The 26264-nt window shown below is 37.0% G+C and overlaps 1 protein-coding gene across 1 annotated transcript in view; it reads left to right on the top strand.

Moving 5' to 3' along the window:
• Positions 1-25782, top strand: part of LOC104523310 (SH3 and multiple ankyrin repeat domains protein 3) — a gene marked incomplete at its 3' end in the record, with an annotated part of 155489 nt that extends 129707 nt beyond the window's left edge. The window contains exons 14-16 of the mRNA XM_029084464.1: positions 6716-6791; positions 23956-24038; positions 25658-25782. Of these exons, the coding sequence (XP_028940297.1) occupies positions 6716-6791; positions 23956-24038; positions 25658-25782 (284 nt within the window). The remainder of the gene's footprint in view (positions 1-6715; positions 6792-23955; positions 24039-25657) is intronic.
• Between the last annotated feature and the right edge of the window lie 482 nt (positions 25783-26264).

Below are 26264 nucleotides of genomic sequence, written 5' to 3'. Positions count from 1 at the left end.
GAGTGATTGCTCCCGTGTTTTGGAAATACTCTGCAAATGAGGGAAGAGCCATGCAAGAATAAACTCTGCTGTGCCTGCTCTGCAAACAGATTAGCATCAATTTGCCTAACACCGAGAAGACCTGGTTCTGAAATAAAATCTACCTCAGAGATGTCTCTTGATTTTAATGCACATATGACTTTACTTCTTCAGAAGACACAAATACAAGCAGATGAAGTTCTGTTTCCAGTCAGATTTAAACTTTAGCAACAGAATTGTATGCATAGCTGGTAAACTTGTTAAGAGAATACTGTTTTCCCCCTTTCAGCTCCGTGAGCCTTACCCAGTGTTAGAGAATAAGAAGCAAATGTTTCAACAACTACTTGCTGTTTTTTTCAGGTATAATTGAGCTTTTTGATAAATTAAGGGAAAACTAATGACATGGGAAACCAATGTTCTTCCATAACTGCCTCTCCAGTAGATCTGACTTGCGTATTTCAGTTATTAGGGTTTCTCTTGCAAACAAACTTGCAGATTCGCTACATTGATCAGCCATTTCAGCATCCTTTGTGAGTAAGCTAATTGACTCTATTCCAGCTAATCTTTCTCTAAGGATACAGGAGGGAATCAACATCAGTCTTCCTTTCTTTTTTAAAAATAGAAGTTAGCAGGGGGAAAAAAAAAAAGGCAATGAAAAATCCAAGGATTTGCTATTCCAGTCAAGGAGTTGTCCTTGAGACATTTTAATGCCTATTCTCAAATCTGAAAAAATTCAAAAAACATATAAGTTTTGCTATTTCTCAGCTTCAACTGAAAGAAAAATTGGCTGAGAGCACCACATCAGTGGAACACTGGGATTTTTAAAAATCATCTACAAGCTTAAAAAGAAGAAAAGTGAATTATGAATTAAAGGTTTTCATTAGTTTACAATTTATTTCATCATATATTTTTTTCTTGAGCCTCATAGTTTATCCCTTCCAATGAAGCAACAACATTATTGCTTCACAGTTGAAAAGATACGAAAAAGAGAATGGTAGTTACTTCTGAATTCTTGGGTGGCACTTACCTGCAGGTTTAAGTTTTATCAGTTTTAATACCTCGCTAACAGGAGCAGGTTGTACTTGCGTGTATTGCCTACAAATCTTATTCATTCATTGTTCATTCCAGCTTCAAAACTCTACATACGAGTGTTCAGGAGGGACAGAAATCCTGTTCCAGATTTTAAAGACAGTACATAGAAGGAACTAATGCTCTGATCCCTTCAATGCAGCAACTTCTGTTTGTAAAAACCAGGGATCCTCTGATCAAATAGTTAGAGACAAATTCCATTTATGTTTCTTGATCACATTTTGACATTTTTTGTACAGATGTTTAGAATCCAGGATCCTACTCTGCTTCATTTGGAGGAGGATCCCTGAACTTAATCCATTCTATGGCTCAAATAAGTAAATATGAAGTGTTGTGTTAAACAATTGTATTATAGGCCTGAAAAATCTCACTTATCGCAATTTGAAGGTACCATATTTCATGGAAAATCACAGTTTTGCTGAATCTCCATTTTCTAAAGAGGAAAGGGAATAACGAAAAGAGAGGTTTTACTGAAAAGCTTATTGAGTCTTCACAGTGTGTGCTATGAAGAAGATTTTATTCTTTTAACTTGATTATTTTCTGGAGCAAAGTTCGTAGTTTGTTATCAAGAAGATCACTTGTTACTTGGAACTAAAATGCATTCTGAACACGTAATGAGTTAAATCAGTAAATATATGACATTTATGCTTGTAACACACAGAAAGGAAGGAATAGGGTGACTCTTCAGTGAAAAAGTGCTTCTAACTTACTAAATGTGACATGAATTTCCTTAATACATTGTTTCACATACACTGTATATTACATTATCCTTTAAATGGATGCTTTGCAAAGTTTGGTTGTGCTGTGATTTGATGGTAACACTGTGAGGTCAAGTTGTAGTTTATGGCCTTTGTGTGAAGCTGGCGGGTACTTAAGTTATATCTATATTTTGTTAATCTGGTCACATCAAATAAATAGCACTTTTTTTGACAAGCACGGGATTTAGTATTAGTTATCCCACAGCAGTGTGCACTTGTGATGCAGTGATGTGCTTAGGTTATTTAATAGATGGGAAAAACAGATGCTCAACAAGTTTTAGGATAAAAACATCTACTTTAGGTTAGTTTTTTTGAGACATGGTTTTGCTAACAAACCTGCTACCTCTTTTTGCTTGTTGCTTCCTCTACAACAGAGATAATTTGGCATCATTTAGTATGGCAAATATTTTGAGTGTGCACGTTCTTGGGATAGAAAAAGAAATGCTATTAGTGATGTTTTCAATCCTATATACTTTTTCTCCACTTTTTTTTTTTGTCAGGTCAAAATTTTTTCTGATGCTATTAGATCAGTTTTAGGAAAGGCTTGTAAGATAAGTGTGCTGGCTTGTTGCAAAGTAAATATATAGATAATGGCTAGCACAAGTGCACTTGAATTGTGAACTTCTATTAACTTTATGTATTATCTGTGTACTTGGTAGTAACAAAGAATTTCAAACCAATTTCCTCAGCTTTGAATAACTTTTGGTCTAAACCTCAACACAAATAGTTGTGAAAGCATTTTTTCCACAGGAAGGAGAAGGTGGGCAGTGAAAGCCTCTGACAACTGTTGGGTATTGCTTTCCCTCAGACACATGCAGGGTGCTGTGCCTGAACATCTTTTAGCAAAGAACATCTGTAACTATCTATTACATTAGTGGAACATCTCTCAGAGATGTCAGTGGGGAAGAGGGAAGAAAGAAAACCTTCATGATTTGGGATGGTGCTAAATTGTTGAATTGACTGTGCCCAGCTGAAGAGCAAAGGGAAGGGCTTTGACTCCGACTTTTAGATATTTTTTTTAAGGTTTTTTTTTTTTTTATGTTTGGGTTGAAAAATCATTTCCTAGTGTGCAGACTTATTTCTTTGTGCTGGAAATTGGCTTAGAACAGACTGAAAGCATTTCTTAAAATTCTGCTAGCATAACAAGTGCGATAACTAGGTTGAAGTAGCAGCATAACCTGACTTTACCTTTAATGATCAATGCTACTTGGAGAGTATCTGCTGCTCTGTGTCGTCTCTCCAGCATCACACATAAATTAGGCTGTTACATTTTTGTTTCTTTTGTTCATCCTATGGATGTGTCGATCACTCTAAACCCTTCCCAGAGTGCTGGCAAGCAGTCTGACAACATCCCCACTGGCAGAGCAACCCCTCGCAGTTTCCTAGGAAACACGGCCCCCGAAATGCCCTGCGAAGAGCAGCAGGAAGAATAAAAGGAATGAAGACAGTTGCTTTGGGATTTTTACCCCCTAGTTCTTTACTCTTCCAAACAATATCAAATATGTAAGCAATCTACTACAAATAATAGCATCAGTGTGGTGATCGGGTTGTCTGTTGTAACATGCCTACAATAGTCATGTGCTAATCACTGAGGAAATAGAGCAAGAATGGAGTTATCTGTCTTTGTGGATTAGAGTCCAAATTTTGGTTCTTGCTTTTCATGTCAGTGATTTTTCAGCTTTTGATAATGTCTGCAGGCGTTGTTGGAGTCCTGTGGTCAGTTATGAGGCTAACACAGCGAGGCTACAGGGAAGTCATATACATATTTCTCTGTTGAGGAAAGCCATCGCTTCTCCTAAGGTGGAAGAAGAAAAGAAGAAAATGTTTTTCACCTGCTTCTTCTTAATGTTCACCTTTCTTTGAACCCTATAAATTACATCCTGGAATGGCAGGGTTTGAGTCTGTTGCTGACAGAAATGTCTGCAACAATAAATGATTCTGATAAAGAAAAAGCAAGGGCTTTATTATTTGTATTATCACTCTTGCACAGGGCAAATAGCTTATTTCTACTGCAACTGCAGTGGCTTCAGTGGAGAACGGACCAGGAAAAAACTTGCCACATTATTTTGTTCCTTGCAGATTCTTCTATGGCTCTCATCATACCAGAACTCACATTATTCCTAGATGGCCTATTAATTGATGTGAATAAAACCTCTTAGGTGATTTTGGGGGTTGTTTTTGCTGTTTTCTTTTTTAACAGAAAGCAGGGAGTTTTATGGTGATGCTGTGTTCTTATGGAAAATAAATTCAGTAGCTGTAGTAGGAACCTTCCTTTTCACATAGTTTTTACTCTGTGAACAGCAGTGAAGTACTGTGAGAACTGAATTGTTAACTATGACCTTTATGCTGATGCTTTGTGCTCAGGTATGTTCTATTGCTGTAACCTAGAGAAGGATGAAGGCCAGTAAAGTCTTCTAACCAACTATAGATATTAGGAAAAAACACAGTGGAGTAATTGTAGTAAAATATGGGCTTCACAAGAAATCTAGGAATTTCAAATGATATACCAATGTTCCTTTTTTTCTGTCAATGTAAAGGAAGCTATGCCATTTTTGCAGACACTGGTGTTTTGTTCTACCTCCTAGAATAACTTTTGAACTGATCCAGCAGGTCAAGGGAGGTGATTCTGCCCCTCTACTCCGCTTTTGTAAGGCTCCACCTGGAGTACTGCGTCCAGTTCTGGAGACCCCAACATAAGAAAGACATGGACCAGTTAGAACAAGTCCAGAGAAGGGCCACCAGGATGATCCGAGGGCTGGAGCACCTCTCCTATGAAGACAGGCTGAAAGAGTTGGGGCTGTTCAGCCTGAAAAAGAGAAGGCTCCGGGGAGATCTTATAGCGGCCTTCCAATACCTGAAGGGGCTACAAGAAATCTGGGGAGGGACTTTTCATAAGGGTAACTAATGACAAGACAAGGGGAAATGGGTTTAAACTGAAAGAGGGGAGGTTTAGATTAGATATTAGGAAGAAGTTCTTCACTGTGAGGGTGGTCAGACACTGGAACAGGTTGCCCAAGGAAGTTGTGGATGCCCCCTCCCTGGAAGTGTTCAAGGCCAGGCTGGATGAGGCTTTGAGCAACCTGGTCTAGTGGAAGGTGTCCCTGCTGATGGCAGGGGGGTTGGAACTGGATGAGCTTTAAGGTCCCTTCCAATCCAAACCATTTGATGATTCTATGATGCAGTGATTTTTCATCTGTGGTAACAGATGTTCTTAGTAATAATGCTGTAATATATACACTGCTAAATAATGTTTTTCTAGACCTTTTTATCCATATCTTCTTGTTAGTCATTCTAATCTGTCTGCAGCCAGGTTTAAAAAGAAAGCCTCAAAGGATTCTGCAGGTAAAGACTCCATAAATGGTGATAAGATTAGTCTTAGGTGGTTCTAACTTGCTCTAAAGAACTTTGATTCAAAGTGCTGGTCTTCAGAAAACCTGGGGATGTAAGGTGAAAATCCAGTGAAAGCTGAAACTACCCCTTTGGTGCTATTATATCTATAATAGTGCTATTATGCTATATATGGCTTGAATTCAGAAAAGCATTTGTTAAACGATTGCCTATAAGTTCTTTGTATTCTATAGTCAAGTAGAAGAACTGAACCTTTAATGGGGCACTTTTAAATTTTTTTTATTATTATTATTTTTAAGTATCCAGTCAATATAATGGCAGATTCCTGATCCTTCCTGCCGAACAGGACAGACTGGAATCTGAGGGAGAGGTTAGGGGAAGGGGTAATTAAAGAACTTTCACAGCAACCTGGGTAACATACCACTTAGCCTTGAGTTCAGGGATTTGTAAGGATAATGGTTTCACAAATAATCCCTGTGAATATGACTCCACACAAAGAAGTGGGGGAAAGTAGAAGGGTGGGAGAGACAGGGAGCAGATACAAGCTGCAGCTGAAGTATGCTGGCTTTGCAATACTAAGTAGCTGAACAAAGCTATCTGTCTTACTGTGCCTTTCCGTTCCTCCCACCCACTTTGTATTCGTTAATAGCACCGAAATATCATGCTATAGAAAACAGTTTCTGCAGAAGAAACATCTGGCTCCTTAAGGCTCAAGCAGTGGCTTTAAGATTTTCAAAATATTCTTCATTATACTTTGTTCTTTTAATTATTTATAAGTGATTTCTGAGAACAGGACAGTGATAAACTCTAAGTGGAATCCAGGGTCTGTTTTTCTGTTTTTCTTCTGATTATGTCTCTTTCCAGGTTGGATGAGGCTTTGAGCAACATGATCTAGTGGAAGGTGTCCCTGCTGATGGCAGGGGGGTTGGAACTAGATGATCTTTAAGGTCCCTTCCAATCCAAACCATTCTATGATTCTATGATATTAATCTGATTTTTAGGATAGTGTGAAAAAGAATGTTGCTGAATGGGAAATAGGCTGCAATTCATGCAGGTCACTTTATTCCACATCACAGCAGGACATTGGATTTTGAAGCTAAACTTGTAAACTTAGCAACAAAAGCGTGACCCATAAAATTCACCGAACCCCTTCTGGCACATTAAGAGGTACAGTCACACAGTGAGCTACTTCAAAGCCAAACCTCTCTGAGCAGCTGTCACGTAGCCTTGGGTACCATTGCTGCTCACTACACTTACAGCTCTTATTCCATGAAAGGGAACGTGTTGTCCTCCAGCCCTGCAGCCAACGTGCTGGCTGGTTGAACTTTGGTTGTGTCTGGGTAGGTGCTAGGTGAGTCCTGAAGCAAGTTGTGTCCTTTTTGGGTGTTCAGAGTTTTCTTTTTTGATGTATAGCAGAAAATCCACTTTAAAATTGCAAATTAACGCAGCACTTGATTAAGAAATAAAGGAGTATTATTAAAAGTTCTCTTTTCTTTGTGCAGAAACACGAACAGATAGAACAAAGAAACTGTTTAGACACTACACAGTTGGATCTTATGACAGCTTTGATGCTTCAAGGTAAGAATTTTTCTTTTTGGTTGCAATCAGTTTACAAAATCTCTCTGGATTTTATTAAATTGTTATTTTTGGTTTAGACTTTTGAGGGGAAGAGGAAAGCAGGTTACTAAACAGACCTTCTCAAAGTATCATTCTACTTCTAAATTGTTTTTTATCACAGCTTACTTTTTCATATGGGATGGGTCTACAAAAATAGTGAGTAATGAAGTAATGAGTATCACTATATTGTTTTCATGAGTGATGAGAGATCAGCATTTCACAGAAGAAGTATGTTCCAGCTGCTTCTGCAGTCAAGGACCACTTAAGTTGTTGGATGCTTCACAAGATCAGGCCTTCTATATCTGTTCACAGAATCATACTTGCTGACAAGAAAACCAAAATAAAATTTAGTGATTTGTTGTTCTGAACGGTATCTTAGATTCTAAGTAGAAGTTAGGCTGTTAGAAATGAAGAATTTAGAAATTAGAAATTAGAGTCTTTATTTGGAGTTTCTGCTGAGTATCCATTATTTTTAAGTAGATTGTTCTCCCACATGCATATACAGCCAACTTCTGGTAGAAAGGGTGATTTTTAAAGCACAGAACCTCAGTGAACTCTTGGTATCTTCTAGAGAAAATTGTGGTGGCATACTGGAGTCATTGCACTTTTCTCCTGACTGTCTAATTACAGCTTGTGATTTCTTAAGCTTTCAAGAAAAACCCTTTTTTGTAGGATAAAAATTCTGAAATGCATAAACCAACAATGGCAATGTCTAGTGCACGACTTTTATAAAATGAAAGAAAATGTGGTGGTGGTTGTTTCTATTATGTGATCTTAATCCTTGTTCTGAGGGTCATGCATAGTTTCTATGTCAGTTAAACAATTTGGGGAGTGAGGATGGAGTTCAGGTCAGTTAAAGTGGTTTGGATACCCCAGATGTCCCTCTGGGTTCCTGATGGTTGCTGTGCGGAGCTCTGAAGCCAGGGTGCTTGCTGGTTGTCTGCTGCATACAGCCTATAAATATTTAAAAAATTAAAAAATTTTAAAAATACATAAACCTGCAGTTTATGTATCACACCCTTGAGTTGTGATTTGAAATAATGTTGCAATGCTGGATGAAGAGGGAAGGTTTGGTGGCACGATGGGAAGAAGAACAGACTTGTGGGTTGTCTACAATCATCCCATCTTGGAGGCTCTGATCTTCCTGTTACTGTATACGGTGTGTTATAGGGCATCAACTCTTGCTGCTGTGACTTAGGAACAGAGAAACCCCATTTCAATATCTTGCATATTCCCCTGCTGTGATCAGCCAAGTTACCAGAGCTTTGCACTGTTGGACAACTCCATGATTGACTGGGTAGTCTAATGATTAAGTTGTCAAGAGAAGCTGTTAGTCTGTGCTATGAAACACATAACTCTGCTGCAGTATGGTTACTAGTGACATTACTGGTGAGCAGAGATGGCTTTTCACAACATCCTTTGAGTGATCATTATTCTATAAAATTCATAGCCTTGTCTCTGTATTTCAGTATTAATGGGTAGGGTTGTTTCTGTAAAGCTAGAAGCTGGGGCCGCAGCTTGTTGCCTCAGAGATACCAAATAATCCCACATAGAAACCTACTGCTACTTTCTGACAAAAGATTTTTTCATTAGAAAATGTCAGTTCCATCAAAACCTTTTTTTTTCCCCCCCTTTTGGGGGTGGGGAGCTATTGATTCTAAAGCATTAAGATTTTTTTGTTGTCCTTTTCCCAAGAAAATTCAGGTTCTTTCCTGGGAGAGAACAATGCCATCTGCCCTTCTGAAACATGCAGTACTCTGTTGTTTAGAGGTTATTTTGAAAGCAGGAGGCCAGAAGCCATAATCAGACCAAGGGCTTGAACCTCATCTCAGTGGTGTTCAAGTATGGTTTTTAACCAGTGAGCTGTTGGGGATGAATGGATTATACTTCCTGCTTTTTGGGAAGTCATGGAAAGTGTGTGAGATGTTTGGGGGTTTTGAGGGGAAGAGAGTGAGATTGTTGATCGGTTGTTGGCAAAACTCTAAAAAAATTAACATTACCTGATTCAGGACTACAGCTGAGCAGGAAAGTTTATCAGATAAAATTTTGTACACTCTTATTGTTGAGAAATTAGGTTTGAATTATGTCTGCAATTGTTCCTGATTCTGCCATTGATGCTATTAATTGTCTGAGCAGTAAGAGGCAAAGCAACAGAGCTCTCCTGGCAGCTTCTGAGAAAAGCAAGTTTTGAAGAAAACTCAAGGGTAATTTCCACAGAGAATCTGAAACCCAGTGGACCCATTTTGAAGAGTAATAATGACAATCCAGCAGTACAAGTGGAAATTGAGAAGGAAACATAGGAGAAATTAATGGGAAATTCCAAGAAATACAGTGGATAGACTGGCTTAACATACTTTTAAGCAGAGAAAAGGATAGTAGTTTTAGAATTTTTGTAAAATAATAGTAGGAAAACTAAAAAAAAAAAAAAAAAATAAAGAAAATTTAAAAGAATTGTTTTGGTGTCCAAGTTTCCAAACTTAGTTGCTGGAAAATAAAAAAACTTGTTTCTCTGTGGCACATATAATAACTTACTGGAATGATGTATTTACAGAGAACATATACCATGATGGAAGGGAAACTTCCTTTTTCATCCTTTACAAACATGACAGATAGTGAAACGCTGTTCTGATATTTTTTTCCTAAGCAAAACAGAATTTGAGGACTTGCTGTACTAAAACCGCAACAGCACACAAAGTTGAGTTTCAGATACTTGAATGAGGCTCCAAATCAGCTTTTTGAGCATCTAAATGATAATTTTACTGGTGCTTATGTATTGCTGGTAAAGAAAAAGAATTTGCATTTAAGAATCTGACTGGAGATTAGTATGTTTTGTTAGTATGTAAAGTATTAGTATGTTTTGTTAGTATGTAAAGTATTAGTATGTTTTGTTAGTATGTAGAGTATCAGTATGTTTTGTTAGTATGTAAAGTATTAGTATGTTTTGTTAGTACATAAAGTATTAGTATGTTTTGTTAGTATGTAGAGTATCAGTATGTTTTGTTAGTATGTACAGATTTAATTCCTAACATGGGCTTCTTTAGGGAGGGAAACTGTTAAAAGAGGCAAACAAGATGTCAAACTAACAGCAGTTCTTAGTATTTCCAAATTTGTACTGCTTTGATTGCTTTCTCTGTTATCATTTCCTAACAACGTAAAGGGAAGACTATAATAAAACAGCTTTAACTGCTTGCAGCTAAGTTTTAATAAACATTTGTTAGAAGGCAATTGTGCCTGTGTATTAGAGCTTTGAAACCAAAGTATTCACAAAGCTGATCCAGTTCCTTTCTGGAGATGATGTGGGGGAGTGAGGGGAAGTGTCTGCTCCCTTCTTTTTTTTCCTTCCCTCTCTTAAAGGGCAAAAATTGCTGAGTAGAAACACTCTGTTCAGAAATCTATATTAATGGGCTTATTCACATGCAGGAAAATACATTGTACATGGCATTTTTCATCTTTAGGAAAATGTGGAGCTTGAATAATGGAGGTTCATTAAATCCTATTTCAGCTTTGCATAAGGGATCAGTTATCCGTACGTTAATACTTCAGGAAAATGGGTAGTATACTTACTAATATGTAGAAAGGCAGTGAAACTTGCCTGCCAGTACAAATAGTCATTAAATATCATACAAATATAATATTTGGAACTACCAGGTCTAATGTATTATCTGCTTTGAATGCTGGTGGGATACATTAATTCTCTTGGGCAAAAGTGATGTTGTCTCGCGCTGTTACCGCTGACATTCTTTGCATGGATTCCTTCACTATTTTATTAAAACCTTTTAAGAACTAATTACTTTCAATCATTTACCTTTAATCTGATGCAGATGGACAAATGTTGAAGGGAAGGGTAGGCTTTGTTGCAATGGCACACACGTGAGAGAGGGTAAGGTTTCTTATGCTAGCAGGAGCTCTGACTGGACAAATAGGAGTAAAGACATGTCCCTGGACATTTGTCTCAGGCTGGAGCTCTGGAGGCTGAGGTGACAAGTAGGATGGGCCAAGTCCAACTGCCTCCCCAGATGGAGGAAGCAGGCAGCACCCATGATATCAGACCCCAGGAAACACCATGGCCTGAGGGTCTATTTGCCTGACGTGATGTAGAGCCACACAGAGGAGCAGAAAGCAGGAGGAATCATAGAATCAGAGAATGGTTTGGGTTGGAAGGGACTTTTAGAGGTCATGTAGTCCACCCCCCCTGCTGTGAGCAGGGATGTCTTCAACTAGATCAGGTTGCTCAGCCCCGTCCAACTTGACCTTGAATGTTTCTAGGAATGGGGCATCTACCACCTCTCCGGGCAACCTGGGCTGGTGTATCACCACCTTCATTGTAAAGAATTTCTTCTTTGTATCTAGTCTGATCTCCTCTCTTTGAGTTTAAAACCATCACCCCTTGTCTTAAAGAGCAGATACACCAACAAAGTTGCAGGGAGATAACATGAGACTGCTCTGACATGTCTCTGGAGTTTTGTGTCTTCCCTGTATTTGTGGTCAGCAGTGGTCAAGACAACCATGGGACAGTGGTTTTGAGAGCTGGGATGGGAGCCAATCCCATCGAGTTTGTTAGGAAAAATGTTTGGTTGGGTCTGTCTTGTCTAGGCTGTATGGGCAATATTGTGACCAGCAAAGCAAAAGCTTCCAAAGTGTTATAAATATCCTTCAGAAGTCTAGTTAAAGTTCAATAATACCTTTAAGTTAATTGTAGGTCTTAAATGAGTTATTTCATGGAGTCCTCTTTCATCAAGGTCAAATTCCAGTTTCATAATATAAAATCTTGCTGAGGCATAGAATGGATGTTGCAATTAAAAAAAAAAATCTTTATTTTTCAAAACATTACAAAAAAGACAAACATTTAGAAATGATAAATTTTTATCTGCTTTTTAATGGAAGTGAGAGAATCGATTAATTTTCTCAAGATAGGACAGTGAATTGTTCAATCAGGAAAATAAGAGAGAAGACAAAATTAAGTTATCAAATTAAAATGTGTGAAATTAATTAGTTTTTAAATGTAAAATGTTAGCATCTTCTTAAATGTTATGTGACTGATGATAAAGTGGTAACTTAGTTTTCATACTCTGGAGATATAAATAATATGAGCAATTTGGGTACTATATAAAGATTATAAACTTGATTTGGTGGAAAACCTGATCCAGTTGCCGTCATGGATGTGGAAACTTTAGAACACAACAGTGGAAAATTTACTACTGCGTTAATTGCATCATCTCCCTCCCACCCCCAGCAGAATAGTGAAATAGCAAGTGAATAGCATGACTGACGGCCAACTTCAATGCAATTATGAAGTAAGCGACATGAATTTAAGGTTTCCTGCCTCTTCTGTGCCTTCTCTTTCTTCACAATACAATCGACTTTCACATCTTTTATTTTATTTTTTTCTAACTACTTTAACTGGTACTGATCACTGCTTGGGAGAAGTTTTCTTGTTGCCTTTTCTTGACATCCTATGGCTACAGCAGTATTAAGAAGCTCACAGGAGAGGATGTAATAATAAATAACCTTTTTCAAAGGCTTGTTTCCACAAAGTTAATGACGGGGCCAAATTGATTTGCCTTTTGGCTTTAGTTCTATTTTTCTGGGAGATGAAAAAGAGGAAAATTGGATTGTGTAGTCTGGGAGGTATGTGTAAGAAAGGTTAATTAAAAGCTTAATTCATTAACCTTAATGTCCCTTCTTGGAGTTGAGTGGCAGCATCCATGTCTCATGAGTGCAGAAGCTGACAGAAGCAACTCCTCGAAAGCCAATTTACATGCAAACATATAACAAAAATGAGATATTCTTCTCAGCTGTATATCCCAGTTGATGTTGTCATCTGCGCTGTCGGATAGAGCAGTATAAGCTTTAATCCTCGACAGCTCAGAGAGACTCTCTGGCACAGCTGAAACTCTCTACCCCTCTAATTCAGCGTGCTCTGTAGCTCTTTTTGTTTTTTTAATTTTTTAACCCACAGAATCTAGCTGTTGAATACCTCAGTCTTTGTCCCAAAGTTGGGATGTAAATGGTGCTGTCTTAATAGTTTAAACATTAAGTGTGTTACACAGTAATTACACTTTCTTTTTTTTCTTAGTGGAAACTCTCAATTTGACATGGAAATACGTTCATCTAGTTTGATATGTGGTTTCATGTGGATATTTTATACAAATATATTGTTTTCCTTCTGGAAAAATGCAATTGTTCATCACTTTAAATATATATTTAAAATGGAGGGAAACGTTTTGAAGAATTGTGGCCATTGCAAGTCATGAGGTGGGTAACAGGGAGCTGAGGAACCTTCTCCTGGTCATGGCGTCGCAATGGTCCTGTTTCCGTGCTGCAGGGAATCGAGTGTATGTACTTGCTGAGTGTGACTTGCTGTGTGCTGCCATCAGTGGCAATCTGTTAAATCCTGGCAAATGGTTCTTTACGAAAATGTATAAGAGCTGTTGTTAATTTTTATATCCTGCTCACCACATTTTCATGTTGGTTCTCTCTAGGCCTGCAGAACAGTGAGAGAAGTGTTGTTACATAGAGAATAGAACTTTCTGTGCTGACATAACTGACTTCTTTTGGTTTTCTGTTGAATGGCACCAGTTCCACTGTACTAGTGTTTTCTGTGAAGTTTATACTGTTCAGTTCATCCCATGGAGGAACTGGAGTAAGGATATTAAAATGGATGCTGTTCATTCTTAAAAATAAATTTGTGCTTTCTGTTACTTTATTCTGGGATTGATAAACTTATAATGAGTTCTTAGCTGCAGACATATGTTTTAAATGTAATTCTTGATTTCCTTTTCTCTGGTGGAAAGAAGTAAAACCAGTAGTATTTTAACTTTTTTCCATATATACATAGCTCAGTTTTTGTCCGGGAGATAGTAGCAAAAATATCTGACTATGCTCAGCGTTGTAATGTAAATATAATGTAATGTATATAAAATAGATCAATAGATATGGCCATGTGATACAGTGATGTGGTTTCATCTGAATGCTCATTGAGATTTTAATGATTTAAGATCTCTGCATATGTGATACTCTTGGTTCTTTTAGGCATAGAGAACAATCAGCACTGAGAAAATTACGGAAAACAAAGTGTATAAAAGTTTTTGTGTGCGTGTATTGTTACTTTATTTCTAAAGATATTTTGTTGGGCTTGCCTGATGCCTGTTCTGAATTAGTTCATTTACTGTGAGTATAATAGTCTGATAGCACTGAACTGCTCTTAATGTGTGAGGGTAGCTCATTTTTAATACCTTGTGCCTCATTAATATGAAGAATATAATTTAATACAATTTGGAAAATTACATATATGTTTAAGCAATAATTAAGGCATTGTAGATTTTGTGGAACAGGTGGAGATGTAAAATGTGAAGGTTTTCGTTTACAGTTATTTAATTTCTAATGAAAATGATCTTACTTGCTAATAAACAACTTTACACTTTGCCTCCCCTGCCATGACTGAGCTTTCTATGTTGGTGACTGCAGAAAATATTAAAAGTAATTGCTAAAATAGGAGGTAAAAAGGGTGTGTGTGTGTGTGTGTATATCTGAACTGTAGTATCTCTTCATTGAAATATGTGGTATAATTGCATGAAGATGCAATATTAAAGTCTAATACAATTGTAGTAACATGCAAAACTATGAAGTGAGTGATAAGAGTTTCCATGAACTTGTCAGTGTATTTTTAAGTTGCTTGCTGCATTAATAGTGAAGTTTTTTAAAGCACTTCAACAAGATCCTGCTTTTAGTAACTGATGGTTTTGCTTCTAATGATTAAAAGTTGTCAGATGTTTTCTGGACTAGATGTTTGTCTACATTTTTAGAGGTAAAGAATTAGCAAAGACAGACAAACAGTTTCCAAGAGCAAATTTTTAAAAAATATAGCCTTTCCCAAATTTAAAATTAAAATGATCTTTCTGAAAAACTGCAATGATCCACCTCTAGTGCTGGTGAAAATCTGTGTAACTGTGGGTACAAAAGGTCCTGATTGCAAGGGTCATGATTTGGTGGAAGTGCCATTTCCTGCACAGCAACTGATGTTCTCAAGCTCAACAGTATTTTCCCTGTAACTCCTCTGACCAGATGCTGGAGGACAGGATGGATTTAAATGTCAGACCTGAAAGTAGCAGCCTGGGTCTTGTGCATGGGAAGGAATAAAGTTTTCTAAATTAGAATAACAAAATTAAAAATAAAATAAAATGGAGTGGAAAAGACAGAAGGTGAGGACAGAAAGAAAAGATTGTGAGGGTATGATACCCAGGTTAGATAGAAATAGGAGCCACATAACTAGATGCAAGGATAGAGCAGAGGAAAACAGGAGGTTAAATTGATTATTTTTCCAGGAAAAGGAGAAGAGTTGAGTTTCTAACAATCAGTCTTTTACATTCCTGTCTCCTAGCCTGCACTGCCAGGACTTAGCTTCCTCCATGTGACCTTTAATTCCCTGCCCCACTACACCTCTGGCTTCCTTCCTCTCACCTAATCACTAGATGAGCAAAAGCTGACATATGGTGCCTCTGATTGTAAGTGATGCATTTTTAAGTTTTGGCAGGCCAAAAGGAACAAATAACTGTTGGGCTGGCACTGTGGGCTTTCCTCCAGTGGGAGCAATGATTTAAACCACTTTTTCTTTTTTATTCTTCTTCTTTCCAGAAAGATTTTAATAAATATTTGTTGCATTTGCAGAATTTGATCTACAAGGCAAATTCTAAGGGTGACTGTCAGGCAATATATCCCTTTTTTTCCTCTTAAAAGAAGAAATTATCGAGAAGTCTGAAAGGGATTGATTTTTGTGCTCTAAGTAAAACTGGTCACTAAACAGCTCTCCATTGTGTATAACATAAGATTTATGGGGAGGATGTCTTGTTTGCTTTGGGACAAACAGATGGGATAGAATTGTGTTTCTTCATAAATTGGGTGGAGTCAAACCGCACAAAGAGGGACCTGCTAAAGAGCAAGCAATAGCTGGTGTCAGGGTGTTCACCTGGGATAACGAAATTCTGGGCTCGAGTCCCACGTGTGTTGGACTGCTTTGACTTAAACCCACCCCTTGTATTGCTGATGAATGCCAAGAACCTGGAGGAGAGAGTGATTCTTGATCCAGGTTTTTTGAAACTATTGTTCTTTCACTGAGCCAAGAGGCAGATGCTAGCTCTGTCCTCAGAGGTTGTAGCGTGCAGGTGGGGATGTGAGGTTTGAATGATTGGCAGATATACCAATTGAATAGCTGGTGATATTGCTGGGGGGTGCCTGCTCCCTCTGACATAAAATTTCATCCCAGATTCTGGGGAAAAAGTCTAACGAAGGCTTAATTTAGACTGAAATATATCAACAAAATATTAGTTTTAATAGATAAGCATTTCACTAAAACTGATTTAATGGCAAAATTCTGAACAGAAGAATAGTGACTGTGGAGTTAAATATGTGCACTGGGAAATAGTGATCAATACATATTTAGAAAAAAAGACTGCTACCCATGTGTCTTTGAATTTCTGTAATTTTAAATTTAAAAAAGCATGTTGGGCACAGATAACATGTCTCAGATTTAAGAGTTTAATGCTACAATCAAAAACATGACCCTTTAAACTGTCACTTCTGAAGACTGATAGTGTAGCACTGTCAGATACGTAGAACAGTTGTAGCCATACAGAAGTGGTTTATTCCTCTACTGTAAACACTTTAAATATGATAAATTCTGAAAAACATTTAAAATTAAACTCTATGCATCTTAAGTTAGTTACTCAAATGAGATTAAATGATAAACCAAAATTTTTTACTGTCTCCTTACTTACAAAATAAAAGCTTCATATTTCCAGAAATTATGCATCAAAGGAACCAGTAAGCTATACCTGAGTGTGAAAGGAAAGGGGGCAATAAGGAGAGATTCCAGTTCAACATTCACTTAATTAAAAAAAGCAACTGCCAATTCAAATAAAGCAGAGTTCTCTCTCTTCATCAGCTGATATCTGTAAAGTCAGTGATTTTTCACTGCTACCCATGTTGCAGGCTAAACTGGCCATGCTTTGACAAAATTGCTGAAAATTATGATATTATTAGACAAGAAAACTGTTAAGATGGACCATTCTCAAGCTGTTTTGCAGGTAAGTAAACAAAATGTGGAGTAGGCTTAAAATAACTCAAGGACAGTGTAATTAGAGAAACAGAAAGGGGGGAGAATATATTTCAGAAAAAAAGGTAGAGATGCCACCTCCTTTTTGATGTTAATGAGATTGTAAAATAATATGGTGATTAGTCGGGATTTTTAAAGGCCTACGTGAAAATTAAACTCTAATTGAAATCACCTCTTGATATCTTTTCAGTAAAATTATACAAATCAAAGTTTCTCACTCTAGAATGTATTTTTAAAGCTCTTGGAGAAGAAAAAAGTGGGAAAATATTTTCAGAAAAACTTCCCTCTATGCCTTTGTTTTGAGACAGAACTTGAAACTTACTTGTAACATACCTTATACTAAAGTATCATAAAATTGGACAGGAATTTTAACACTGGTGATTGAAGCACTATACACTTCTGTACAATGTAGAATTTTAAGTGAAATACTTACATCTGTAAAGCTGAAACGAACAGTCAAGGTTACTTACACTTCTTGTGGTTAGAGCTGTATTTAGTTTCCAAGAAATGCAGGACAGGAGGACAATAGTTCCTTCTGCTCATCATAACAAACAGGGTTGATGGAAACCTTGGGAATCCCTTAAAACTAATTTGAAACTCATGGTTTTCACCAATCCTGAAATCACCAGTCTCTTTCTTTTATTTCATAAGTTATTTATGTTTATCCTTTCCTATGTTTAGACTCTCTGAATGTCTAAGGGAGCAAATCAAGGTACAATACTGAAATTATGTAGTGAGTTTAATAATTGTTATAAAGACCTGCAATGTCAAACTGCTACCTTAAAGGGCTTGTAACACGTTTCAAAAGTGTTATTAAAACACTTTTTTTTTTACTAAAAGTGTGACTAAAGTCTGTTATAGAAACATGAATGAAGATATCCTGAGGAAGGTGGCTATAATCTCCTGTATTACCAGGGAACGTGCACGCGCCAAAGCACGGTGACAAAACTGAACGAGAAGGGAATACAGTGTACCGTGTTTCTCAGTAAGACAAGGAGTGAGTAGCACAGCTTGGTTGGGGGCTGGTGGAGATCTCTGGGGAAGCACCAAATGTCCTTGTCCATCTCTTATACCCTTCTCTGCTTTTGGCCTTTGGCAGAGACAGGGTGTTTGGCTCCAAGAACTGACACGTGTCCAACCCAGTGTGGTTGTGCATATGTTCCAGTGGCTCTCTCTAAAAAGGGAAGGAAAAAATTCAAAGTCCTATCTGCTGTATGCCAATTCTGAGATAAGCATAAAGGTTGATTAGCAAGCTTTATGAACTAGTTCAGCATCAGCTGGAGAAAATCTTTATTATTATATAGAGTTATGTTTTTGTACGCTCATACCATTATCTTAGATCTGGATTTACTTCCCTGGTTCTACCTTTGTTACTTGTCCTATTTGCCAACCTTGAACACGTTCTTGTCCTTGCTACTGTGGTTGTCTGTGATAATACTGACCACCTTTAGCAAAAAAATTTGGAAAATTATTGATTAAAAAAAAAACCTATCTAGAAAAGCAGTGTTGTTATTAATAGCTATTATTGTTATTCCTTTTATGTAAATACTTTCTATGTTAAGATATCGAGGGAGAAAATTCCTGTTTCTCTGTAGTTTGGTGGCAATAGCAGGGGATAGAACTACAGCTGGTTTTGAGTAGAAAAATACAAACCTTAAAAGTAAGGTGGATAAATATTCTAGTTACCTAAACATATGTATGTGTTTGTTCAAGGCTCATAGTATGAGCAAAGAATATTAATATTTTCCTATTTCAGGCTTAGATTGCTCAACTGCTTGATAATTACAACTGAAAATTGCTACTAAATATCAGGTATAAGTGGAGTTTGCTGTAGCCCAAAATACTAATGTGATTGATGGAACGTCTGTATGAAATTGTTTGAAGGACTCTGCAGTGTAAAACCCTCATGTTCTACACGAGAAGGACACCTGCCTGAATGCTTCATGTTTAGTTTTTATTTCATCATGTGTGGTACTTGAATTCACTACTTATTTTTAGAATACAAATGAAATTAATTAAGATAGAGGAATGAAGCTTTTCTTTTTGTCATCTCACTTTGCCACTCTCCCCACCCCACCATGGTTTTCTGTTTTCTCTCTGCCAGTGCAGATGCAAGAGAATAATATTTATCTTTAAAAAGACTATATATATTCATCTTATTGTGTGTATATATATTCATATATGGATATCCATATATCCATACATATCGGTACATACATACCCTATATATATATATAGTTTATATGAGTGTATATATATAGGATCATGCCCTTGCCACTAACTTTTTATTCCTTCATATCCTATCCTGAGATTTCTGTATAATATAAAATCAGCCTTTTACTGGATGATTTCTATTTCCAGGAAGTTGTTCGACTTCCTGTTTTGCTGTATCAAGATGTTACTTTAGTGGTTACAGTTTCAGAAACTTAAGGTGAAAACAGGGAAAAAAACCTGAAAGTAGTACTAACCAAATCAATTGACTCAGGTATTACTTTAGATTACCTACTCCCTTCTTCTACCAAAGAATATGATATTAATTGTAATTAAAGGCTGGATAAAAGAACGTGGACTGTTATACATACATAACAAGAGGAAGTTTCTCCTTGGTTCTGCATAAAGAAATTGTGTAACTTCTTTGCACTTGTGTCATAAAAGTTAATGTTTCTCTTAAAACCTGTATTTCTTTGTAATGTTTTATAGCATAAATTTATTGAAGTATATAGCACTGTTACTTTCTTTAACATAGGTTGCTTCTTTATAATTATGGTTAATCCTTTGGGCACCTCTGTCAGTCACAGGGCTGGCAAAAGCAGTATTTCTGACTTCCTAATTCTTATTGAATCACTTCATTAATGATTTTTTATTATTATATTTGGTAACTTAGTGAAGAACTGTTCATTTTTTACCAAGGATATCAAGTATTCAACATCCAATAAAGACAGCATATAAAATACAGATTTTCCTAAATATATTCTATGGTCCTGATAATTTCCATCTCTGTAATTTAGTATTTTAGCTTTTGGAGTAAATCATGTTTTAAGATAGGGAGTAGTTATTCTAGTTGTGAAATAGAAGCTATGTTTCATGGTTTTGCCTCTATCAGGAACCTGTGCTTCAACCTTATTTCTTTATAAAGGTCTTCACAATTCTACTTCCTTCCTCAAGTATTGTCTTAATGGGCTATTAGCAGAGTAGAAATTCTTGTTGTCTTGAAAAGTCTACGCAAATGATGGTTGTTACGTTGCACAGTGCTGAGTTCAAATCTCAGGTGTCTGGCTGACCATGGGTAAATCTCTTTATTTCCTTTCTCCATTGGTAAGTCTGTAAAATTACAGAAATTCTAACGGCTCTGCACAATTCTTGAGCCTTAAAGTGTTAGAGAAGTTACGTGAACCAATGAAGAAGTCTGTTTTCTAATATTTAGTGTTTAGATAAAGCAAAAGTGATTTTAGATCAACATTCTTTTGGCCTGAATTTTTTATATTTAAGATTGTACTTCATGCAGAAATACTCTGCACTTAATAGGATGTATTCTGCATTTCACTTTATATGCAATGAATCTTGGACTTATACAGCCCAAAGTCAAAGTAATATGTGCCCTATTTAAGTAATGAGCTATTGATTTTAAAATTACTTATTTTATTACCATAATATGGAACTAGTGATATTCTGAAAACTTGTCTCTGAAATGGACGCTGTTTAATTTCAGTTGGAGATGGGACAGAAATGGACTTTAAGGATTTTGCCTTAGGACTGTTCAGCCTCATGTAGAGCCATCCACTGTATTCAAAGCATCTGTGAAGAAATACCTTTTCCCCTTGCTTGAGCTATGACCTCTGAACAGGCTTGTGATTTAACCTTGCCTTTGTTTGTCACTGGTAGCTGCACTCTATAGCATTCTGTTGCTAAGTATTTACAATATCATTAGGATCACACAAATACTGCCAAGAAGGCTCATTGTGAGAAATTCTGACCTACTTTTACATTTGGCACTGCTCTGCCTGCCAAGACCAGGTAGACTGAGAACAGACCATCAGCGTGTCTTCAGTGAAGAGGTCCAGTCTGACACTGAGATAAGAGAACCCTATCATGGCAAAGCAAACAAGAAGCAATATTGCAAACAGTCAGAGATTAAACTTCTTTTCCCTGCTTCTGCCCCCTTCTCTTGGGGATACAAAGTGAGTTGAGAAAGGGTGCGGAGGTTGCAAGTTTGGTTCATTTGGGTGTGTGTGTTTGTTTGCCATCCTTTTCCTGCTGCTCATTCTTAGCTCTGCAGCACCGGGGTGTGTACAGAGAATCAATGTGCTTTCTCTGATTGCTTTAAACAACTTTAAACTGTTCATACTACAAGATTATTGCAGGTCCCCTTCTCCTAGCATGTAAATGAGAAGAAATGGCTACACATCTGATTTTTTCAAACCTACATCTTTGCTTTACAAGCTGTGATGGAGTTTCCTTATGTAGTACAGGACTGAAACAGTATATTAGTGGGCTGTATTTGTCAAGTAATAGAGATAACTTTGTACATTTTGTTACCAAAATTTCGGGTTGCGCTTCTCTTTCCCTCTCCCCCTTGCATGCAAAACACCGAACTTAATACAATTTTGGCAATTTAGTATTCCCACTTTCAATGTTTAAATTCAAGTATAAAACTGGATAGTTTATGCAATAAATGTGTTGTACGTGAAAAGAAAATCCTAGGTGATTTTAATACTTTTAATCTGAACAGTCATAGACCTCTACATTGGGATGAACACAACGTAACTTGAAAATGCCTGTTCATTTCCTTAGCTGGCTGTGAAGGGACCCTAGATGCCTTTTTTTAGGGGTAGATGTGTAGATGCCTAACGTTGATTGGCTGAATTGATCTCAAGTTTTCCAAGCACTGCTTTTGGAAGTTCAGCCTTCAGCTTTTTAAGGAATGATATTATGAATTTGTTTGGTTTTATCAACAGAAATGAAAGAATTGGATCAGGATCTGATGAGGTGCGTAGCTAATAGGCTTCTGAGTTCTTTATAGTAATGAATTGAGATGAGATGGATCTGGGTAAGGGAGAGGAGAGAGTTGTTCTTTGAACCAAATGCTTTCTTATGATTAAGTTCTCAAACGTAACTTCTAACTTCTGTTATGTTATTGCTTGTTTACAAGGAAACTTGAAGGAAATGGCTTTTATTCATTTGACCTTGTATTAAGAAAAAGCTAGAGAGGGCTTTTTACTGTTGACTCTTCAGTGGCTTTGTGGGTTGCATATTCCATCCAACCCCAATACCCCTGAACAGGAGTGTGTTTGGATTTCTTGAGAAATAGATATTTTCTTACTATATCATTTCCATAGCAGGGCTATTAATTGTAAGAAACGGTAATGTCTGAATTATACAGTAAATAATAGTAAGTTGAGGGACAATATTCAAAAGCTGTTGATACTTGTGGAGATCATCTGTTGCCATTGTGGTAGTTTTAATTCATGTGTAGTGTTTAACTACCCTGTGGTTTGGAAGACATAATTACATCATCACTTTAGCAGTAGCAAGAAGTTGCATCCCTCCGAGTTGGAAAGTCACCAAAAGGATAGTCTGTGATACATAAAGATCTGGAGTTTGGAGGCTGTCCATTGGTGTCCTGATATCATCATCCTTGTCTTTGTTCAGAGCTTTAAATAAAAAGGTCACACCAATTAGTTTCCTCCTCCCCTTCTGGATTATTCATGGCACTGAAGCAGATCCGATCTCTTATGGTATTAAATGCTTTAGTGACCGATTCTGTACAAGACCAGTGCTAACAGTAGTTGGCTAGTAAAAAATTAAGAAAAGAAAACTTGCTCATACTTCTCTCTGTCCTACCTAGTTTTGTAGGTATTTGAAAGCCAACATAGCATGTTGTTTTGCAGTGCTTACAATTCATGAATACTTAACCCCTGACACTATCTTTATTCAGAAGGATGCCGTGCAACTTGTGCTGTGTAATGGTTTTATACTTAAAAGAGCATTCCAAATACTTTTTTTTCTTTTTTTTTGCTTTGAGCTTATTTTTAGTAGCCTAATGTTCAATGAAAGACACTAAACAACTTAAGGCTTTTACAGATTATTCCCTGAGTATGAAAAGTCCCATTTTAATGTGGATTTTATGCATTTTCTTCATCTACTGTCTACTTTTTTCTTAGCCAATGACAGTAAGATTCCTGAGGCTACTTTCTCTTTAAGGACATACTGCTTACATAAATAGTCCTTTATACCATCTCCTTGTTTTATAATATTAATTGTTGCTCAGAAGATGGGAAATATTCCTTAGAAATGTGCTTTCCTGATTGTGCATGCCTTGTTACTATTTCAATTATGCAGATTCTTGATGCTGTGGAAATTTGTGCTTGATGACGCCAAGGCAGCTGCACGTTGTTAGCATTGTAGGCTGTCAGATGATCATGTGGGATTCTTGCAGCATGCAACATTCAATAGGATTGAAAAAGGGCTTTTGATGCAAGGCATAGCTTTCAGAATATATTTGTGCCTTTTAGTTAGCTAATATAAAATCATAATTTATTATCTTTAAATTTAAAATGCTGCCTCATTTTTCTTCTGGTTGGTTTCATTTTGGCTTCACTAGAAGATGCATCTGGTACATCCACGATTGAGGAGTTTATTAATGATACTGTCGTTCAGTTCACTTACTTTTTTTCCTTTTAGAGTCCTAGCTAGCCCACAGATTACATGATCACATGTTCATTCAGTCACTCATATAGAACACAAACCACCATGCATGATTTCTTCTTCTTTCTTTTTCCTCTCTGCCTTTTTTATTCTCTTTAAGTTGCTTTGTCATGTTCTCTTTTATCATTAAGCTTTGTCTTTGTCTTCCCATCGCTACTATTTGTTCTATATTTTCCCATGCTTGGTTACTGCAATATTATTTGATTAACGGGCTGTGATGATGATGAACCTGCACACTGGAGGAGCAGCTACTACAGTGGTGATGAAGGGATGTAATAATGGTCGCTATCCTCGGAATTCTCTCTACAGTGACTGCATAATAGAAGAAAAGGCAGTGGTCCTGCAGAAAAAAGACAATGAAGGATTTGGATTTGTGCTCAGAGGGGCAAAAGGTATGTGCTTCTGTGTGTGTGTGTGTGTGATATGCACTGGCATGAAGAAATTTATACATCTCTGAATTTAAGCAGGAATTATTCCTGGTGCACTTGGTTGCTAGACAACAGGATTCTCTGTATGCTATACTACTCAGATGGATTTTAGTGGCTTCTCTCTGAAGCAGTTTGCATTTTTACATAGGAGAAGCACTGTATAATCGTTTTTGGGGGGGAGAAAGTTTTGTCTGTATTTTTATTGTGTTGGTATATGTAATATTTTGTCATTAATCTGTTTTGTTATGCAGTTTACCTAACTGTGGGAAACCTGCTTTCCTTATAAAACCTGCTTCTTTATTTCAAATGTCAGTCTATTTAAATAGGTCTACGAATAGAAATAGACAAGAGAGTGATGTTTTGTTTAAAATAGGTGTGGATCTTCTGCAAGGTGACATTGGTGCAGTTTTAGTATGAAAATATGATCTTTTTTTATATCTTCAGAAGCTGCACGTATGTTGCATGGCCTGTAGTGTGCTCATTTTAAAAGCTGTTCATATGTTAAACTGCATGTTACTTTTCTGTAGACTAAAATCTATAATAATGGCATTCTTAAGAGTTAAAAAAAGCATTCTATTTAATGCTTCGCTTTTTAACTTTCAGTCCAGTTTGCTCCTTTTGTATTTAAAAAAATATATATGATGGTATGTCCCATCTCTTACTCCCCCTCATTTTACATGGGTTCTCCCTTGCCTTGCTTGAGCATGAAAATTATTCCATATCTTCATTCTTGGGACATCATTTTTTCTCTCCCTGTTCCCCCACCCCCAAACCAGTGCCACCATAGATTTTCAGTGTCATAAAAGCTTTTCTAATTTTAACTAAATAAAAATTTTTGGAGTTCTACTAGGAGAGCCAATAGTGCTACCTTTTAGCTAAGCCATTGGCAGGAGTTGTCTGTGCACCGAGCAGAGGTTACTCCCTCTGTGCAAGCCCGAGAATTGTCCCCAGATTTTCTCTGTAATGATGAGGGCACCTCAGGTGAAAGACCCAAGGACTTTTCTGCTTGTACGTGTACATGACAGAGAGAGAGGGGGTTGTTACAAGGCCTGCTGTGCCTCCTTTCCTAAAAAGTGATTTTTTTTTCCTGTTATCTTCTTTGTAATATACATCTAAATCTAGAAGAAAAATTCAGTTTGGTCTTTCTCATCCTTTCCCACCCACCCTATCCCCCCAGTTCAGCCGGATGCTCTCTTCTGGCTACAGTACATAATTCCTTTTTAGTTGGATGTTTCCAGAGTTCCAAGCATTTTGCTAGGCATACAAAAGGTTTACGTGAACTAATACTGAATATCCTGGAATACTCAGGATCCAGCTATTGCCTCATACAGCTTGATTTGGTTTGTGTCAGTAAAGCAGCATGTCTTTTTCTCTCTGAATTGAAGACCTGTGGATTGCTATTGCAGAGAGATTGCACTCTGTTCCCAGCATCTTGATATCCTCTGAGGCAGAGTCCTCTTACTTTTAGCACCCACCATTTTTTTAACCATCAGTTTGAATGGCCAGTAGTAGGCCTTTAGTCAAGTGGTATTTACAAGCATTCCATAACTTTCTTTTTTTTAATGTGGTATTTATTTTTAAAGCTGACACACCAATTGAAGAATTCACCCCAACTCCAGCCTTTCCTGCTTTGCAGTACTTGGAATCTGTGGATGAAGGGGGAGTAGCATGGCAAGCTGGCCTGAGAACTGGAGACTTTTTGATCGAGGTAGGAGATCCTGACATTTATTCTCAGTGCTCTGTTGGGGAAATAGCAGTGTTCCCTTTGTAGAATTTACTTTGGAAAAAGTGTGTGATGCTTCTGAACAACAAGTTCAGTTGGACTAACACCAGTAATGTACTGCACTTTATCTGTTTTAAAATCTCCTGCAGCATTTAGGAAAGCAGTTAAAAAGAACAACGTTCAGGTTGGCTGGGAATTTGCTGGTTGTTCTTTTTGCTGTTTGGGAATACGCTATCAAAGAAATTTGGGAGTTTTTATTCTTTTTTGCATTATTGAATTGAAATTTAGATTAACTTCAAAATTTATTGTAGGCTATCAGTTCTGTGGTCTTCTAAATATTTGTTACAGAGTCACCAAAATTAATGACTTTTAATGCAACTATTTCTGCAATTAGAAATATCAGTGGTCTCGTGCTGTTTAGAAACCATGGAGGATAAAGCAAATTACTTTGGCTTGAAATTAAATAT

The sequence above is a fragment of the Antrostomus carolinensis genome, unplaced genomic scaffold (assembly GCF_000700745.2).
Source record: "Antrostomus carolinensis isolate BGI_N321 unplaced genomic scaffold, ASM70074v2 scaffold4304, whole genome shotgun sequence".
Taxonomy (NCBI): domain Eukaryota; kingdom Metazoa; phylum Chordata; class Aves; order Caprimulgiformes; family Caprimulgidae; genus Antrostomus; species Antrostomus carolinensis.
Note: the sequence above shows the minus strand (reverse complement) of the source record. Positions and strands in the feature narration are given on the sequence as shown.